The sequence below is a fragment of the Canis lupus genome, chromosome 1, assembly GCF_011100685.1.
Source record: "Canis lupus familiaris isolate Mischka breed German Shepherd chromosome 1, alternate assembly UU_Cfam_GSD_1.0, whole genome shotgun sequence".
NCBI classification, from domain to species: domain Eukaryota; kingdom Metazoa; phylum Chordata; class Mammalia; order Carnivora; family Canidae; genus Canis; species Canis lupus.
In genome coordinates this window covers 116190129-116210988 of record NC_049222.1, presented here as the reverse complement: position 1 = coordinate 116210988, position 20860 = coordinate 116190129, and the positions used below count along the sequence as shown (strand labels likewise).

General features: G+C 37.3%; 1 protein-coding gene and 1 long non-coding RNA gene across 8 annotated transcripts in view; one reads left to right on the top strand and one right to left on the bottom strand.

The window, feature by feature from the left end:
• The first annotated feature begins 164 nt into the window (after window positions 1-164).
• Window positions 165-19137, top strand: LOC106559188. 7 transcript variants are annotated; one of them, XR_005354704.1, is made up of 6 exons: window positions 178-278; window positions 751-887; window positions 12314-12512; window positions 15388-15531; window positions 18123-18244; window positions 18773-19137. It is a non-coding gene; the product is annotated as an uncharacterized LOC106559188 (long non-coding RNA). The 7 variants fall into 7 exon arrangements; XR_005354706.1 differs by lacking the exon at window positions 178-278 and adding an exon at window positions 285-530 and having other exon boundaries at window positions 12325-12512; XR_005354703.1 differs by lacking the exon at window positions 178-278 and adding an exon at window positions 285-530.
• Window positions 16157-20860, bottom strand: part of ZNF527 (zinc finger protein 527) — a 28236-nt gene continuing 23532 nt past the window's right edge. The window contains 2 exon segments of the mRNA XM_038529104.1: window positions 16157-16928; window positions 16930-18338. Coding sequence (XP_038385032.1) covers window positions 16764-16928; window positions 16930-18338 — 1574 coding nt within the window. The 3' untranslated portion in view covers window positions 16157-16763.

Here is a 20860-nt window from a genome sequence, read left to right as displayed (position 1 = left end):
TGAGTTCACAACTTTCCTGAACCGGGGTGTGGGGGCGCACTGTGCCCCGCCACCTAGGGCGCCGCGGAGAGAAGCAGCACCGACCGCCCTCGCGGGAATCCCAGAGAAACACGCATCCTCTTCCCACCCTAAGGGAGACGACGCACGGACGCTGCCGCGCGCGTCACAGACCCAATCCGGCCCTGGTGGACTCTGGGAAATGTAGTTTGGGGGAAGGGGAAGATTGGAAACGTACGGCGCGAAGGACCCTGGGGCTCCTAGTTCAGGAGGAGAAGCAGGTGCTCCAAGTGTTCTAACTCGCGCGGGTGGTGGGCAGGGAGAGCCCCAGAGCCAAATCCCTCTGCTTCCGGCTCCAACCTGCCGAGCTAGGGCTGGGACCTCAAACCGGGTCTTTGCACAAGAGAAAGAGGACGACAGGCAGGAGAGGGAAGAGATGAGGGGCACCGAAGTCAGAGGTGGAAAGAAACCAGACCCAAAAGGGTGGAAGAGGAACAGATCTATGGACCCCTGCCCACCAGCGCAACCCAGAGGTGCTGTTGTCAGGAAGCCCGGGGGGAGAGGGGAGAGGGGGGGGGAGGAGCCTCCTCTTGGGAGAGGGGCGCTCTAGTGATTGTCGTTCAAAGGTACTACTAGTAAGCCGAGGAGCCTGCGGTTCACATTAATTTTGGAAGCCCCTTGCCTTATAACCTAGCCCAGAGACACGGAGATAACCTTTGAGAGGCTCAGTTTTCCTGGTTCATCTCTGACCAGACAGAGTAGGAAAAAGATCCGTGAGAGCTGCGGAAACAATGAAAAGTGTCTGTCTTGGGAGAGCCAGAACCCCGGTCTCCCAGCTAGAAAAGGAACCGTTAAGGAAACACACTATGCCAGGGCAACCCGTGATGCAGGTACAGTCTTTTATGGGTGCTGGGCTCCTGGGGGGTTGTGAACGGGGGCATCCTGGAGACTTCCACCACTGAGGTTGACCAAGCTTTACCCCAGGTGTCACCTATAGCAAGGCACCTTCCTATGGCCAACACCCACCATATGCCCAATTTTTCTGCAAGAATCCGAAAAAGCTACATACCTGGATGGGTAGGAGAGAAAGGATATCCCCTTTGGTTACACTGAAGAGGAGCTAGCTAGCAAAAAGGACAAGAAATGGTCCAAGTCATGGCAATTCCCAACCTTCATCATGGCACAAACAGAAAATGGTAATATTTGTATGGCACAATGGGGTCATATAAGTTAGGGTGTAGATTAAGCTGATTAATAATAAAGATCCCCAAACACAGTGATCTAAATATCATATATTTATTTCTCCCTCATGTGAGAGTATATATAGGTAGGAGCAGTCCAAGACTGGTGGAATAGCTCTGCTTTCCTGAACAAGCAATTTCCATCTTTGGGGCAAAAGAGGATGTTATAGTTCTCAATATCTCCAACCCTGTAGGTCAGAAAAAGCAAGCACAGAAATAACAATCACTCCCTTTTGTTTACATCTCATTGGTCAAGTAAATTGGACTTGATAAAAATTAATTACTTTGTGCATTAAAGGACATTATCAAGAAAATGAAAAGATAACCTATAGAATGGCAGAAAATCTTTGCAAATTTCGTATACAATACAGTCTAGTATCTAATATATATAAAGAACTCTTTAAGACTCAACAACAAAAAGATAAACAGCCCAGTCAATTTGGGCAAGGACTTGAATAGCCATTTCTCCAAAACAGATAGTCAAATGGCCAACAAATATAGGAAAAGATTCATTAGTCATTAAGGAAATGCAAATCAAAACCACATGAGGTACCACTTCACATCTATTAGGATGGCTTAATTTAAAAAAGGAAAAAACTAAAAATTTTTAAAAAGGAAAGTAAGCATTATTGAGAGTGTGGAGAAGCTGGAAACCTTACACAGTATTGCTGGGAATCTAAAATGCTTCAGCTACTGTAGAAAACAGTTAGCAATTCCTCAAAAAGTTAAGAACAAAATAACCATATGACTCAATGATTCTCCTAGGCATATGGCCCAAAGAACTGAAAGAGGGACAGGTACATGCATGTTCATAGCAGCACTACTATGCTACTTAAAGTAGCCTAAAGGTGTAACTATCCCAAATCTCCACCAACATATTAACAGATAAACAAAATGTGGTATTTACATACAGGGGAATATTATTCAACCAGAAAAAGGAATGAAGTACAAATAATGCTTACACGAGTGAACCATTATGCTAAAGAAACCAAATACAAAAGATCATATATGGTTCCATCTATATAGAATATCCAAAATAGATAAATCGATAGAGATAGAACGCAGTTTAGTGGTTGACAGGGTATGAGGAGAGAAGAGAATGGGGAGAAACTGCTGAATGGGTAAGGAATTTTACTTTGGAATGATAGAAATGTTTTGGGTCTAGAGAGAAATGGTGGTTGCACAACATTGTAAATGTACTAAATGCTACCAAATGTCCACTTAAAAATGGCTAATTTCATATTATGTGAATTTTGCCTCAGTAAATTATTCTTAAAATGTGAATGTTCTAAACACCCCAATTAAACAGCAGAGAGTTTCAGACTGAATTTTAAAAACAATTTTTAAAAACTATATGCTGCCAATGAAAAACCTAGTAAATAGACACAGTGATGCCTGGTTGGCTTAGTCAGTAGAGCATGTGACTCTTGGTCTTGGGTTGTAAATTCAAGCACCATGTTGGGTGTAGAGCCTACTTGAAAAAAGAAACAAATGGAAAGACACAAATAAGTCTAAAGTAAAAAAGATGGGGAAAGATAATTAGTATTAACTAATTAAAAGAAAGCTAAAGTGGGTATATTAATATCAGACAAAATAGATTTGGGAGCAAAAATATTACCAGAGACAAAGTAGGTTGTTTTATAATGATAAAAGGATCAATTAAAAGTACATAACATCAACAAAAACAAATGAATAAACAAACAAAAAGCAGAATCAGACTCACAAATACAGAGAATTAATGGTTACCAGAGGAGAAGGGGGGAGAGGAAAAATAGGTGAAGGGGAGTGAGAAAGATACAGGCTTCCAGGTTGGAATGAATAAATCACAAGAATAAAAGACACAGCAGGGCAGCCCCGGTAGCCCAGAGGTTTAGTGCCACCTTCGGCCTGGGGTGTGATCCTGGGGACCTGGGATCAAGTGCCATGTCGGGCTCCCTGCATGGAGCCTGCCTCTCCCTCTGCCTGTGTCTCTGCCTGTCTCTCTCTCTCTCTGTGTCTATCATGAATAAATAAATTAAAATTTTAAAAATAGACACAGCATAAGGAATATAGTCAATGACACTGCAATGTATGGAGACAGATGGTAGCTACACTTGTGGTGAATGCAAAAACCTGTTGAATATAATGTATAAACCTGTTGACTCACTATGTTTATACACCCGAAACTAACGTAACATTATATGTCAACAATATCTCCTGGAAAAAAAAATGAAAACAACCAACCAACTAACCAAACACACACATACCACACACACAGAGAAAAAAAAAATTTTTTTAAAGAAGTATATTGGGGTGCCTGCCTGGATCAGTCAGTGAAGCATGCAACTCTTGATCTTGGAGTCATGAGTTTAAGCTCCATGTCAGGCCTAGAGCCTACTTTAAAAATTAAAAAAAGAAGTGTATTAGAAAGAACTGCCAGATGTTATCAAAATTTTGGTTTCTATTTAGATAATCCTGTAGAGTTTCTCTTTTAATTTCTGTTTACAAGCTCCCTATTATTATGAATCATATTGCTAAGTGTTGACAAATTCCAGATATTGATTGACCTAGGCTTGAATTTTTATAGTAAACCCTATTTGATCATAATAGAGAGGTGATAGATAGATAGATAGATAGATAGATAGATAGATAGATAGATAGATGATAGATAGATAGCAATGTAATTAAGAAAGAAAAAACAGTATGTAACAATCCCAAATATTTGCATTTCCTGCAAGAGCTTCAAGACACATAAAGTAAAAACTGCTAGAACTAAAAAAAAGAAATAGACAAATCCACAATTATACCTAGCAATGTCAAAACAATTAGAGATGGTAGACTTGACAAACAAATTAATGCAACAGAATAGGAAATACATGAATGTACCCAAGTACATGTGGTAATTCAGTATATGCTAAAGGTAACATTTCAACTAAGTAGGAAAAGATGGATTATTTGTAAATGGTGCAAGAAATGGAGTATAACATTGGGGCAAAAGTAGATTCTTACACAAAAAATTTTAATGTAAAAAAATGAAAACAAAAAAATGAAAAAGTAATAGGAGAAATCATCGGGACATTTAAAAATTATCTCAAGATGCAGAGGGCCTTTTTAACATGAATCAAAATTCAGAAGGCTTAAAAGAAAATACTCATAAATTAGGATAACATAAAAATCATTTTGCATGGCAAAAGAGAACCCTAAACAAATCAAAAAAAAGTTGTGAAAAAAATTTGTGAATCATAAGGTGATTTCCTTAACATATAAGTAAAAAGTACATCCAATTGAATATTGAGCAAAAGATAGAGTTCACAGAAAAGAAACCCAAAGTCACTCACAATAAGAAAAAAGCAAATTAAAACTACTCTGGGTTATCATTTTCCACCTATCAGATTGATAAAGATCCACTAGATTGATAGCTTGACCTCAGTGACTTGAAATTTACACTCAAAAAGTTCAGAAAACAGGGATCCCTGGGTGGTGCAGTGGTTTGGCGCCTGCCTTTGGCCCAGGGCGCAATCCTGGAGACCCGGGATCGAATCCCACATCGGGCTCCCGGTGCATGGAGCCTGCTTCTCCCTCTGCCTGTGTCTCTGCCTCTCTCTCTCTCTCTCTGTGACTATCATAAATATATAAAAAAATATTTAAAAAAGAAAAGTTCAGAAAACATACTTTTTTAATATACCTTAACAGTTATAAAAATTGATTATATATGAGGCTATAAAGGAAGCTTCATTCAATTCTAGAGAAGCAATATAAATGTCTGACTATAATGTAATAGCATCAGAAACATATAACAAAAAGCCAAGACTTCTGAGTTAAGGAGAAACACCTAGGACTTGCCTATGGTTTTACCATGGCTTGCTTGTCCTGAATTGCAATTCTCTATTATTCCCAAATAAACCTAGTTTTGCTGTTAAAAAAGGAAAAAAAAAAACACACCTAAAGTTACAAGACATGGAAATGAATAACAATGAAACCACTAACTGGCAAAATTGTAGGACACAACTTACATATTAGAGGGAAACATGCAGCTTCGAATATATTTAAGAAAAACAAAAAACTAAATTGTCAACTCAAAATGTAGGGACAGAGCACACTCAAAGAATTAAATTATAAAGAATAAAACACAGAAATCATTACAGAATTAAGAGAGATAAAAGGATAGCAAAATCAAAAGACAGGTTTTAAAGATCAATGATCAATTAGCTATATAAACCTCTGTCAAGGCTGATAAAGTACAAAGATGCAAATAAGAAAATGAGTAAAACCAAATGAAGTTAGAATAATAAAAGAATCTTATGAATGACTATTTGCAATTTAACAACCTAGACAAATGAACATATTTCTTTAAAAACACCCCACAAAATTAGCATAAGAAACAGAAAATTTTAATAAAACCCAATAAGTTGAAATGGTATAGAAACATATCCTCAAGAAACAATGCCTAGGGATCCCTGGGTGGCGCAGCGGTTTGGCGCCTGCCTTTGGCCCAGGGCACGATCCTGGAGACCCGGGATCGAATCCCACGTCGGGCTCCCGGTGCATGGAGCCTGCTTCTCCCTCTGCCTGTGTCTCTGCCTCTCTCTCTCTCTGTGACTATCATAAATAAATAAAAATTAAAAAAAAAAAGAAACAATGCCTAAAGCCTAGATGGATTCACAAGTAAATTTTTTTTTAAGATTTTATTTATTTATTCATGAGACACACAGAGAGAGAGGCAGAGAGACATAGGAAGGGGGGGCAGAATCCCTGGGTGGCTCAGTGGTTTGGCACCTGAAACTAGAGAGCAGAGAGCCCGATGCCAGACTCGATCCCAGGATCATGCCCGGAGCCAAAGGCAGACGGTCCATTGCTGTGCCACCCAGGCATCCCCACAAGTAAATTTTAACCAAACTTTTATGAATTGATTGATGACAATTTGAGGAGACAAACAAGGTAAGAAAAAAAAAACTTGATAGAGTCCAAATGACTGAGAAGTATATGGAGATATGCTCTAACTCACTAGTAGTCTATAATAACAATACAAACCAAAAAAATCCAAGGAAGATAATATCAGGTGTTTACCAGCACATAGAAAGAGGTTCTGCTGGTGCGAATGTAAACAGATGCAGCCACTCTAGAAAGTAAACTGGTTGTACCTAGTAAAATTGTGCAAAAACACAAGTGCAATATTCCAGGGTAAGGTTTTTTTTTTAAGATTTTATTTATTTATTCATGAGAGAGAGAGAGAGAGGCAGAGACACAGGCAGAGGGAGAAGCAGGCTCCATGCAGGGAGCCCGATGTGGGACTCCAGGACTCCAGGATCACAACCTGGGCTGAATCCAGGCACTAAACTGCTGAGCCACCCAGGCTGCCTTCCAGGGTAAGTTTTCTAATCTAGTTCTGGTCTGCAAGGGGATACATACTAGGATGCTCTTTGTGACAGCCAGGAGTTGTATCCATCATTTCAGACAAAAAAATAAATAATACATAGTAAATATATACTATTAATTACTATGCAAGTGTTAGAAGTGATGAATAACCTTAGGTGACTGCACAGAGGAACAAGATAGATCTAAAAACCATGTAGACTAAATGGATGTCAAAACAAAGCCAGGGTAGCATTACATATATCAAACAAAATGAACTTTAATACAATGACTAGGGATGCCTGGGTGGCTCAGCGGTTTAGCACCTGCCTTCGTCCCAGGGTGTGATCCTGAGGTCCGAGATCGAGTCCCACATTGAGCTCCCCGTGTGGAGCCTACTTTTCTCTTGCCTTTGTCTCTGCCTATCTCTCTCTGTCTCTCATGAATAAATAAATAAAATCTTTTAAAAATAAAAAAAGACTATATGTAACAAGAGAAAAGGACACTATGTAATCATAAAGGGGACAATCCAACCAGAAGATATAACAATTGTAAATATTTATGCACCTAACATGGGAGCACCCAAATACATAAAATAACAAACATAAGGGAAATAATTGATAGTGTAATACAATAATAGTAGAGGACTTTAACATCCCACTTACACTGAACAGATCATCCAAACAGAAAAATCAAAAAGGAAATAGTGGCTCTGAATGACACATGGGACCCGATGGAGTTAACAGATATATTCAGAACATCTCATCCTAAAACAGCAGAATACACATTCTTTTCTTTTTCTCTTAAAGATTTTATTTATTTGACACAGAGAGAACAGAATCAGGGGAGCAGTAAGCATAGGGATAGGTAGATGCAGGTCTCCTGCTGAGTGGGGAGCCTAACATGGGCCTCAGTCCTACGACTCTGGGATCATGACTGAGCTGAAGGCAGATGCTTAACCAACTGAGCCACCCAGACATCCCTACACATTCTTTTCACATGCACATAGAATATTCTCCAGAATAGATTATATGTTAGGCCACAAAACATTCTCAAAAAATTCAAAAACACTGAAGTCATACCATGTGTCTTTTCTGATCACATCGCTATGAAACTTGAAATCAACCACAAGAAAAAAATGTGGAAATAGCACAAATTCATGGAAGCTAAATAACATACTACTAAACAATAAATGAGTCAACCAAGAAGTCAAAAAATAAATCAAAAATTACATTGCAACAAATGAAAATGAAAATACAATGGTCCAAAACATTTCAGGTTCAGCAAAAGTGGTTCTAAGTTGAAGTTTATAGCAATATAGGTCTACCTCAAGAAGCAAGAAAAATCTCAAACAACCTAATCTTACACTAAAAGACCTAGAAAAGAAAAACAAACCCAACCCTAGCAGAAGGAAGAAAATAAAGATTAAAGCAGAAGTAAATGATATAGAAATTTAAAAAAACAATAGAATAGGGCAGCCTGGGTGGCTCAGCAGTTTGGCACTGGCTTCAGCTCAGGGTCTGATCCTGGAGACCCAGGATCGAGTCCCACGCTGGGCCCGCTGCATGGAGCCTGCTTCTTCCTCTGCCTGTGTCTCTGCCTCTCTCTCTCTCTCTGTCTCTCTCTCTCTCTCTCTCTGTCTCTCATGAATAAATAAATAAAATCTTAAAAAAAAATAGATCAATGAAACCAGGAGCTGGATCTTTGAAAAGATCAACAAAATTGATTAAACCTCTAGCCAGACTCATCAAGGGTGGGGGGGAGGAAGGGATGAAAATAAACAAAATCACTAATGAAAGAGGAGAAATAACAACCAACCCTACAGAAAACACAAGCAACTTGTAAGAGAATATTATGAAAAATGATATGCCAACAAATTGGGCAACCTAGAAGAAATGGATAAAGTCCTAGAAACATCTAATGTACCAAAACTGAAGCAGGAAGAAGTTGAAATTTTTTTTAAGATTTTATTTATTTATTCATGAGAGACAGAGAGAAAGAGGCAGGGACACATGAAAATGTGAAAATGAAAATCCCACAGTAAACATCATACTCAATGGGGGGGAAATTTAGAGCTTTTCCCCTAAGGACAAGAACAAGACAAGATTATCCTCTCTCACCACTTTTATTCAACATAGTACTAGAAGTCCTAGCCATAGAAATCAGACAACAAAAAGGAATAAAAAGTACCCAAGCTGGTAAGGAAGAAGTCAAACATTCACTATTTGCAGATAACAAGATATTACATATAGAAAACTCTAATAAATGTATCAAAAATAAACTACTAAAACTGATAAATGAATTTAGGAAAGTCACAGAATACAAAATCAATGTATAATTGATTTTGTAATCAATTTCCCAGTAATTTCTGGGGAACCCGGTGGCTCAGTTGGTTGAGCATCTGACTTTTCATTTCAGCTCAGGTAATGATCTCAGGGCCATGAGATCAAACCCTGCACCAGGCTCCACATTCAGCATAGAGTCTGCTTGAGTTTCTCTCCATCTGCCCTTCCCCTACTCATACTCTCTCTCTCAAATATGTAACCTTTTTTAAAAAAAAGAAATCTGTTGCATTTCTATACACTAATAACAAAGCAGCAGCAGGAGAAATTAAGTAAACAATTCCATTTACAATTACACCAAAAATAATAAAATATCTAGAAATAAACTTAACCAAAGAGGTTAAAGACCTGTACTCTGAAAACTATAAAACACTGATGAAAGAAATTCAAGATGACACAAAGAAATGGAAAGATATTCCATGCTCATGGATTGGAAGAACAAATATTGTTAAAATGTCTATACTACCCAAAGCAATCTACAGATTTAACACAATCCCTATCAAAATATTCACATTTTTCACAGAGCTAGAAGAAACAATCCTAAAATGTGTATAGAACCAAAAAAGACCCTGAACAGCCAAAGCAATCCTGAAAAAGAACAAAGCTAGACATACCACAATTCCAGACTCTGAGTTATATTACAAAGGTGTAGTACACCACAGTATGGTACTGTCATAAAAACAGATATATAGATCAACAGAATTGAATAGAAAACCCAGAAATAAACCCACAATTATATGGTCAATCTTCAACAATGGAGGCAAGAATATGCAATGGGGAAAGGTCTCTGCAACAAATGGTGTTAGGAAAACTGGACAGCTAATAGAAAAGAATGAAAATGGACCACCTTCTTACACCATACACAAAAATAAAACTCAAAATGGATTAAAGACCTAAATGCAAGACTTGAAACTGAAACAATAAAAATCCTATAAGAGAGCACAAGCAGCAATTTCCCTGACATCAGCCATAGCATGTTTCTAGATGTGTCTCCTGAAGCAAGGGAAATAAAAGCAAAGATAAACTATCGGGACTACATCAAAATAAAAAGCTTCTGCACAGGAAAAAAATCTACAAAACTGAAAAGCAATCAACTGAGTGGGAGAAGATAAGGAAAGCCTGGCTGCCTCAGTTGATAGAGTATGTGACTCTTGATCTCAGGGTTACGAGTTCAAGCCCCACATTGAGCATGGCACTACTTAAAGTTAAAAAACAAACTGGGAGGGATCCCTGGGTGGCGCAGTGGTTTGGCACCTGCCTTTGGCCCAGGGCGCGATCCTGGAGACCCGGGATCAAATCCCACGTCAGGCTCCCGGTGCATGGGGCCTGCTTCTCCCTCTGGCTGTGTCTCTGCCTCTCTCTCTCTCTCTCTCTCTCTCTCTCTGTGAGACTATCATAAATAAATAAAAATTGAAAAAAAAAAACAAACTGGGAGAAGATATTTGCAAATGACTATCCAATTAAGGATTAGTATCCAAAATATATAAAGAATTAATACAACTCAACACCCAAAAGACAAATAATATAATTAAAAATGGGCAGAAGACATGAACAGACATTTCTCCAAAGATATGCAGATGGCCAAAAGACACATGAAAAGATATTCAACACTACTCATCACCAGGGAAATGCATATCAAAACACCAATAAGGGACGGTTGGGTGGCTCAGTCGGTTAAGCATCTGCCTTCAGCTGAAGTCATGATCCTGGGACCCTGGGATCAAGCCCTGCTCAGTGGGGAGTCTACTTCTCCCTCTGCCCCTCTCCTCCAGTCATGCTCTCACACTCTCTCTCAAAAAAAATAAAATTTCTAAAAAGATTTTAGAAAACCACAAAAGACCAATGAGGTATCACCTCACACCTGTCAAAATGGCTAAAATAAATAACACAAAAATAAGTGTAGGCAAGGATGTGGAGAAAAAGACGCCTTCATGCACTGTTGGTGGGAACATAAACTGGTACAGCCACTGGGAAAACAATGTGGAGATTCTCCAAAAAATTAAAAATAGAACTATCCCTATGATCCAGTAATCACACTACTAGGTATTTACCCCTGAAATACAAAAACACTAATTCAGAGGGATACATGCACCCCTATGATTATTGCAGCACTATTTAAAATAGCCAAAATATGGAACCAGTCCAAGTGTCCATTGATAGATGAATGGATAAAAATGTGGTATTTTGGTATTTAGAATATTATTCAGCCATAAAATTAGTGAAATATTGCCATTTGCAAAAACACGAACAGAGCTAGGGAGTATAATGCTAACCGAAGTAAGTCAATCAGAGAGATAAATACTATATGGTTTCACTCCTAAGTAGAAATTAAGAAACAGAACAAATGAGCCAAGGAAAAAGAGAGAGAGACAAACCAAGAGCCAGACTCTTAACTATATAGAAGAAACTGATGATTACCAGAGGGGAGGTGGGGGATGGAGAATGGGTGAAATAGGTGATGGGTATTAAAGAGTATATTTAATCATGATGAGCACTGAGTAATGTATAGCATTGTTGAATCACTGTATTGAGCATCTGAAACTAATTAATACTGCATGTTAACTATACTGGAATTAAAGTGAAAAACCTTAAAACATACACACACGAATAAAAAGTGCTAAGTAGGAAAAATGGCACTTTTATAGCATAATATCACTGATATATATTTCAAACATACAACATATGACTGATTTTATGAGATATATATACATTAAAGGATGCATACCTGTGTGCATGCCTATGGGGAAGAACAGAAATTGGGAATTATTTGGTGAAAAATAAACTAATAAATGAGTGTTGGACTAAACAATGTTGATTACATACTATTAACTGAAGTCCAAAAATATAAATGGAGATTTAAAAAACCAAAAGCCAGGGGTGGCCCGGGTGACTCAGCGGTTTGGCGCTGCCTTCAGCCCAGGGCCTGATCCTGGAGACCCGGGATTGAGTCCCACATCGGGCTTCCTGCATGGAGCCTGCTTCTTCCTCTGCCTGTGTCTCTGCCTCTCTCTCTCTCTCTCTCTCTCTCTCTCTCTGCCTGTCTCTCATTAATAAATAAATAAAATCTAAATAAACAAAACCAAAAGCCATATCTTCTGATCTCTTTTGTAATAGAAGGCAGAGTCCTAACAGCCTCAAATGTCCAGACAGAGGAAGCTCTGAGACTCTGAAGCTGCAAATTCACAGGGGCTGAATTTACAATTCTGTCTTACATGAGCAGCTGGCTTTCGGGCAGGCAATTCATTTCCTGCTTGATTTCATGATTAAAAAATGCCACATTAGAAGTTATATATATTACATTCTGTTAAGTAATCCTTATGAAAACAAAAAGGCTGGAATTATTACTTCAGCTTTATAGTTTTATAGATAACTAAGCTTGAAAGAAGTATAATCACTTTTCAGTTTCTCCTAAGGGTTGACATCCATATGAAGGTCTAATTCCAACACCTCTACTTGTGCCAATAATCAAAATAACAGATACTTTCACTACTCTTTCTGGAAGACTATGTGATGAATTACCATGCAAATGCCTTTAAGAAAGCTGACAAGGAAGATGAGTCATTTCCATGTCTCTAAAGTATCCTCACCTCATGACTTCAAGGTATCTGCTTTTCTCTACCACATTAAGACATATCATTGTCTCTCTGTCTTGAGCTTTGTGGACAAAGTAGAAAATCTTAGTAGGGTACAGCAAATTAATATGATAATTAAGAACTCAAAATCAATGTGAAATCATAATGAAAAAAGGAAACATTTTTTCAAGGTGTCTCTAAAAGGAGCCCAATCATAATGGCAGCAATTTTGCCCAAAATTCATCCAAAGTCCTAGCACCCAAATATAGTAACTACTAAAAGGGCACAGAACTCTGTGAGAAACTTATTTATATATTACACAAAGCTTAAAGCTTTGTATTGTGTTTGCTCAGAAAGAGATATAAAAAACTTTTTAAAAGGAAGAAAATCTGGGGAATGCCTGGATGGCTCAATGGTTGAGCGTCTGCCTTCAGCTCAGGGCATGATCCTGGAGTCCTAGGATCAAGTCCCACATCAGGCTCCCTGCATGGAGCCTGCTTCTCCCTCTGCCTGTGTAGTCTGCCTCTCTCTCTCTCTTTCTCTCTGTGTGTGTGTGTGTGTGTGTGTGTGTGTGTGTCTCATGAAAAAATAAAATCTTAAAAAAAAAAAAGGAAGAAAATCTTCTGTAGGTAAAAAGAACACCTGGAATCATAATACATCTTTAGAAGCTCAGCAGCATTTCCTTCTGACTCATTTACATCAGTTGAGGGAATTTTAAATTATCATTATTTTTCAACTAGCTATTTTGAACTTATTAAAATAGTGTTTCGAAAATCCTGAAACAACTTTGTTTTATAAACAGTAATTAATATATGGTTCTTATTAGTGTGAGCTTAATATATACCTACCAAAGTAAACTACCATGGAGTTGGGCAGTCTTTTTCTTCTTGGGTAACAGGAATGTTAGAAAACAAAAAATACAGTGTAAATGGGAAAATCCAATCTTACTTAGACTCTTTGTTAGGCTAGCAAGATCTTTAACTGAGAGAAATAATTTTTTATTAAGAGGGAAACTTCTATTTCTGGTTTCATATCCCCTTTTTAATACATATGCTCGTTTTTTTTTTCTCCCTAAATTCCTTACAAGGTAGCTAACTTCATAGCTTTGGGCAAGAAACACTGAGGATTGGTCTGGAACATCCTATATTGCCAGGAAGTAAAGATGCTTACAAAGATCAATGCAGTGATGAAGGGAGCAAAGAGTCAGCCTAAATTGGCCCCCAGTGGCTCATTCTGACAATTTGAGCATCACAAATAATTCCATTATAATTAATTGAAATGTGTTAAGATTGTAAAAAGGCCATGAATTCATGAAACTAAAAAGAAAAATGTTAAAATGAAATACACAGAATAAATGATACATGTAAGAATGAACTTAGTTCAAAATGTAATATGTACATGTATGAATTACACACATATGTATATATAAAAATATTTAATATACACATACACACATAGATATGTAACATTCATATACATGGATTACCTTTCCAATAGGCATAAAATGTGTGTGTGTATATACATAGTATAGTTAAATTTCTTACCTTTCCCAGGTCTTTAATCTCTTTAATCAAAAGTCAACTTCAAAAGAGGCTTCCTTCCCTGGCCATACAATCTAAAATATCAATTTGTCCCCTACCTCTTCCTTCATTTTCTTCTCCTTAGAATTTATTCTCTTACATATTATTTTTTTCATATATATATATATATATGCATATATATTTATTGTTGGTCTTCTTTACTAGAAATTAGCTCTATAAAAAAGCAGTGATTTTTCTGTGTAGTTCACTACTGTATCTCCAATGCCTAGATTAGAACAAAGCTTGGAACACAGTAGGTACTCTATATAAAATTTTTCAATAAAACACACACACACCTGCTTAATTAAGAGTATATAAAAGAAAATTTTTACATATACAAGCAAAAACTGCACAAACTAACATGGCAGAAAGATATGTTTAGCATAATAACCAGATTAAAAAAGGAACCCAACAGTTCCATCACCACTGGCATACCCAATAACCAAGTGCAAAGGGTTTTGCCAGTGTTCTAAATGAATTAGTCCATGTCCTAAAGAGAATTTACTGAACAAACTCAAACCCTCATCTCTTTAGGACAAGAAACCTCTAGATGACCCTAATAACTATAAGATACTATTAAGCATAAGCTTTTAATAATGCTAAAAGATCAAATCACTATACTGCAATAAGACAATAGATTGTATAGTTGCAGATAAATAAAATTTAATACCTTATTGAGGAGAAACACCAGATTGTAAAGTACAAACTCCCATGCTAAAGGCATGTGTAAAAGATTTTACTAACATTACAAGTAAAGTTTAACTGAAAAAAAAAGAAAAAGCTAGAGCATGGATCAGTGGCTTGGGTTTATGTCACCTTAGAGGAAGAAATCAGGTGCCATACTTAGAATCAATTAGTGAATAACTCGAACTCGTCACTGGTCTGAGTCATTACTCTTTTTCTTTAGGCCTAGTAAGTTTACTGTAACCTTGGGGAGCTTTCCAAAATAAGTCACTATTCAACTCTTAAAAAGTATTAAAATAAGTATTTCTAGACCTTTAGGAAACATAAGAAAGAATAAAGAAATGAAATGGATTTCCAGCACATAATATTGACTTTTTAGGTTAGATGTAATATGTGTGGCAATGTTTTATAATCATTACATTTTTTTCTGCTCAAGGTTTGAAGTATTAAGTCTTACTAAATTTGCAGTTTAAGTTGTTTAAGGGAATCTGTCTTAATATTTAGGAAATTTTTAGATTTGTATTAGATATAAGTATAAATTGACTAATAAAGAAATTATAAGAGTAGTAATTATTTCACTCGATGCACATATATAAATCCTTTGTTCTTTCCTAATTCATTTGTTCTGTTGTTTTTATAGGTGCTTTCCAGTCAATGTCCAAGATTGTAACAGTTCTAACTACTCAAGGTGGCCCAATTACCATATCATCAGTTTCCCTTTCTACATTCACTCAGATAAAATAGGATTATACTGCTCTATACACTCATACTCCTTTGAAGAATGGTAATAACTTATAACCTAAAAATTTTAGGCTCTAACTCTCTTACTTCTACAATGAATAGAAAATATGCCATCCTTTCTATCTGCTAGTAATGTCTTTGTCTGAATCTCTAGTTCCAAAGAAGTTACCCACAAACTTCTTAAGCCAAGTTTACAATCTACCCACAAAAGAAGACCTCATTTACAATTCTATTTCATTCTATTATCCAGTATATTTAAACCCATACTGAAAACAGAAAATCAAATAATTCCTTTAAGATGAAGAACCATTCATTAATGTGACAGATCCATTATACTCTTAGCTTGCCACTCTTTCTTTAAAGGCCTATGGTGAGTCACCACTACAAATGATTTTAATTCCTTATGGGAAAGCTTGTTAAGGAGTTTTACTAGGTGAATTTTTAAAAATTTATCCTTATTATGAGTCTAATAAATACCAAATTAATTTTTATCAACAAATAAAATGTAGTAATTCTCTCAGCTTTATGAAGTCTGTATATTCAACTTCCATATACTTGTTTTAGCAAAAGGTTTCTCAGGATAATTGTGCCATATAAAAGATTACGGCTTTCTTATATAGCGAATATAGGGGTGTATGAATCAGGACTGTAATTCCATGAGGCAAAAATCCAATTCAAATTAAGCAAACAAAATTTATTGGATCACAAAAATTAAAAAGTAAAAGATGGTATAGACTTCAGGCTTGATTGAATTCAGAAGATCAAACAATGTCATCAGATTTCTATATCTTATTTGCATTTTCCTCTGTGTTAGACTGATCTTGGGAAGGCTTTCCTTATGTGGTGGCAAAAAGCTACTGGTGAGTTTTTAACCTTGAAAAATCCTTTAAATCCTTGAAACTTGCAATTCCAGGAAAAAAAGATCTTCTCTTACTATCCATAACAATACCCCCTTAGAGTTCTAGTTGTCCAAATAGGGCCATTTGCCAATCCCTTATTAACCAGATTGTGGCCAGGCTATGACCAATCCACTGCTCTCCCTGATTAATAGTGTCATCAGAATGATATGTAAGATAAGTTTCAAATGGGGCATAGAACAGATCCAAAAGTAACTGATGTCTACTATTCAGGCTATTTCAAATAAAGGGTGCTCATAAACTGAAGGCTTTTCCTTATTTACTACATTCATAGAATCATTAACCAAAGAATTCACTGATATATATTTAATAAGGACTGAGTGGTGACTAATTGTTTTCTTTCTTATAGTTGTTATAATCAGAGAGTTTCTCTATTATGAATTTTCTGATGTCGTCTTAGGGCTGAGGCACAGCTAAAATTATTTCCACATTCATTACAGTTATAGGGTTTGTCTCCAGCATGAATTCTCTGGTGTAGCCTAAGGGACAAGATCTGATGGAAAGCCTTCCCACATTCATTACACTTCATAGGGTTTCTCTCCAGTATGAATTCTCTGGTGTTGATTAAGGTATGAGCCACAACTGAAGGCCTTCCCACATTTGTTACATTCATAGGGTTTCTCTCCTGCATGACTTCTCTTATGATGAATTAGAACTAAAGCATCACCGAAGGCTTTCCCACATTTACTGCATTCAAAGGGTCTCTCTCCAGTATGTATTCTGTGATGTCGATTAAGTTGTGAGTCAGTCCTAAAAAACTTCCCACATTTGATGCATTCATAAGGCTTTTCACCTGTATGAATTCTCTGATGTTGATTTAGGTGTGAGCGATAGCCAAAAGTCTTCCCACATTCATTACATTTAAAGGGTTTCTCTCCTGTATGAATCCTTTGATGCAGAGTAAGGGCAATGCGTCTGCTGAAGGCTTTTCCACATTGATTACATTCATAGGGTTTTTCTCCAGTGTGAATTCTCTGATGTTGATTGAGGTGTGCACTCTGTCTGAAGGCTTTGTTACATTCTTTACATTCATATGGTTTCTCTCCTGTGTGAATTCTCTGATGTTCAACAAGGAAGGCATAACGGCTAAAGGCCTTCCCACATTCACTGCATGCAAAGGGTTTCTCTCCAGTGTGGATTCTCTGATGTTGAGCAAGGTGCGCACTCTGTCTGAAGGCTTTATTACATTCCTTACATTCATATGGTTTCTCTCCAATATGAGTTCTTTGATGTTCACTGAGAAAGCAGTCATGGCTAAAGGCCTTTCCACAGTCATTGCATGCATATGGTTTCTCTCCACTGTGAATTGTCTGAGGTTGAGTAAAGAATGAGTAACAGCTAAAGGCATCATCACATTCACTGAGTCTGTGCGGAAATTTTCCAAAATGAGTTGTTTGATGTTGAGTAAGTAATGAGTGGAAACTTAAGAGATTTGAAAAATCATTACTTTCGTAAGACTTCTCCCCAGGAGGAATTCCAGTATCTTTACTAAGGTATGTATTCTGGTTGAATTCTTCACATTCATTATCTATCAAACATTCCTTCTCAGCAGATAATCTTTTATGCTCAATTAGCATGGAATTGGGAGGAAACACTTTATCATAAATATCAAATTTATGTAATTGCTCTACTGTGGGAACTCTCTCTTGTGTTGAAAGTACTGATTTCAACAGAACACTTCTCTCAGAATTATTATATTTATTGTCTCTTTTCACAGTAGAGATTTCCTTAAGAGCTGTCACTTGCCTGAAATGCCTCTCCTGATTTCGTTGATGCTGCTCAAATTCACCCTCATATTTCCAAGCTTCTCTGAAACTGGAATATTCAAGGTCAATACTTGTAAGTCTTTCCATTACCATCCCCTGGGATATTTCCTCTTCATCAATGTACCATTTTGGAGATAATTCCTTGATTTCATACCAAGACTCCCAGTCTGAAAAATATCAAGAAAGCAAATGTGTCCTTTTTTCCTTTGTAAGGAAAAAACTGTTATATTAGAAACTATATGGTTTAATTGGGGAAAGGAGGGGAGAAAGTATATGGTTTTGACACCTTTCAAATATGGCCAAGTACATATGAAAAAAATACAAAGAAAGAACAAAGAATGATAGGAGCTGATAAAGGAAGACATATGTGTTGGTGATGGGGAGGCGGTGATAGGGGAAATATAAGGCATGAAGCACATTTATAGATAGGTAAAATATAGGGTGGGTATCAAGATGCTGTCAAAGCTAAATGCTGGGAAGATAAGGAATTAAGAACAAATGACCAGATCATAATCACAGTTTCCCTGCCTCTAGTCTTTATTTTTTTATTTTTATTATAAACAATTTTTAAAATTTGTTTCTTATTTTTATCTTATGATAGTCACACAGAGAGAGAGAGAGAGGCCGAGACACAGGCAGAGGGAGAAGCAGGCTCCATGCACTGGGAGCCCGACGTGGGATTCGATCCCGGGTCTCCAGGATCGCGCCCTGGGTCAAAGGCAGGCGCCAAACTGCTGCGCCATCCAGGGATCCCTGCCTCTAGTCTTTAAAGTCTCAAGTCCACTCTGCACTATCCAGTCCTATTCTTAAGACTAAAAGCCCCATGAAGGCAGAGATTAATGTTTACTTCTTTTTCTTCTTACTGTTGCATTTAGTGCCTAGGATAATGGTAGCATTTTGTTAAATGAATGAATGCTGACAGAAAGCTCAACAACTTCTAAAATTTTATCAGGGACCAGGATAAAATATATATATATATATATATATATATATATAGTATCTAGAAGAAATTTGAAGGTCAGCTTTGCTTACCCCTGAGGAAAAAATGCTACCTACAAAATAAATACTTGATACTTTCAAGAGAGAATATTGGTTGAGATAAGATGGAAAGAAAACTATTTTTTAAAACACGATCCCAAAGGGGCACCTGGGTGGCTCAGTGGGTTAAGCATCTGACTCTTGATTTCGGCTCAGGTCTTTATCTCAAGGCCTTGGGATCAAGCCCTGCATTGGGCTCTGCACAGAATCTGCTTGCCTCTCTCTTTCCCCCTCTGCCCCTCCCCACACATTCTCTTTTTCTCTCTCTCAAATAAATAAATAAATCTTTTAAAAAAATGATCTCAAAAAGGAAAATGAGGGGCACCAGGCTGACTCAGATGGTGGAGCTTGCAACTCTTGATCTTGGAGTTATAGGTTTGAGCCCCACACTGGGTACAGAATTCACTGAAAAACAAAATCTTTAAAAAAAAAAAAAAAAAGAGGAAATAATCAGCCCATATATTCAACTATACAGAATCTACTACTATGTGTCCAGCATCTAGCAGAGGGAAAAAAGTCTGAGATACAAGTCTTTCTCTCTCCTTTTATAAATTTTTTAAAATTGTTTTTAAGTAGGCTCCACACCCAGCATGGAGGCCAATGCAGGGCTCAAACTCTCAACTCTGAGATAAGACCTAAGCTGAGAGCAAGAGTCAGATGCTTAATCGGGCTCCCCAGAGGGAGCCTGCTTCTCCCTCTGCCTATGTCTCTGTCTCTCTCTCTCTGTGTCTCTCATGAATAAATAAAATTTTAAAAAAAGAGTCAGATGCTTAACTGACTGAGCCACCCAGGTACCCACTTCTTTCTTTTTTAAACTTTAAGGAGATAAAACTTGTACATACAAAAATTCACTATAACACATAATGAAGGATTAGTTAATATGATATAGATTATTAGTAGTAAAAGTGTCAGGAAAACAGAGATCAAAAACTACTAGTTTAGTCAAGGAATAATTCCTGGAGAAACTGAGCTTGATTGTCAGGGCTATGATCACACTTTCAAAATACAGTGATTATTCTAGTATCAATTTCATGTTTTGTTTTCAGAGAGAGAGAGCATGAGGTGAGGTGAGAGGGAGAGGGAGAAAGAAAATTTTATGCAGGTTCCATGCCCAGTGTGAAGCTTGACTCAAGGCTCAATCTCATGACCCTGAGATCATGCCTGAGCTGAAATCAAGAGTCAGACATTTAACCGACAGCCACCCAGGAGCTCCTCGTTTTCATGTTTTGATAAGCATAGAGATTATTTTAGAACTGCACATGTTAGCATTTTTCAATTACTTAGATATAGGTTTTTTTAAAGATTTTATTTATTTATTCATGAGACACAGAGAGAGACAGAGAAAGAGAGAGAGAGGCAGAGACATAGGCAGAGGGAGAAGCAGGCCCCATGCAGGGAGCCTGATGTGGGACTCAATCCCAGGACCCCAGGATCACGCCCTGGGCTGAAGGTGGCACTAAACTGCTGAGCCACCTAGGCTGCCCTCGATATAGTTTTTTTCCATAACAGCATCTCATCTGTTGAAAGAAAAGCTGCCTCCAGGCCAGGTCAGCACAAACTGAAAAGCAAAGAACACATTATGCATCTGTATCTTCTTTCCAATACATCCTCTACCCAAGGAAAGCCTCATCCCTACCTATCCCTCCTATGC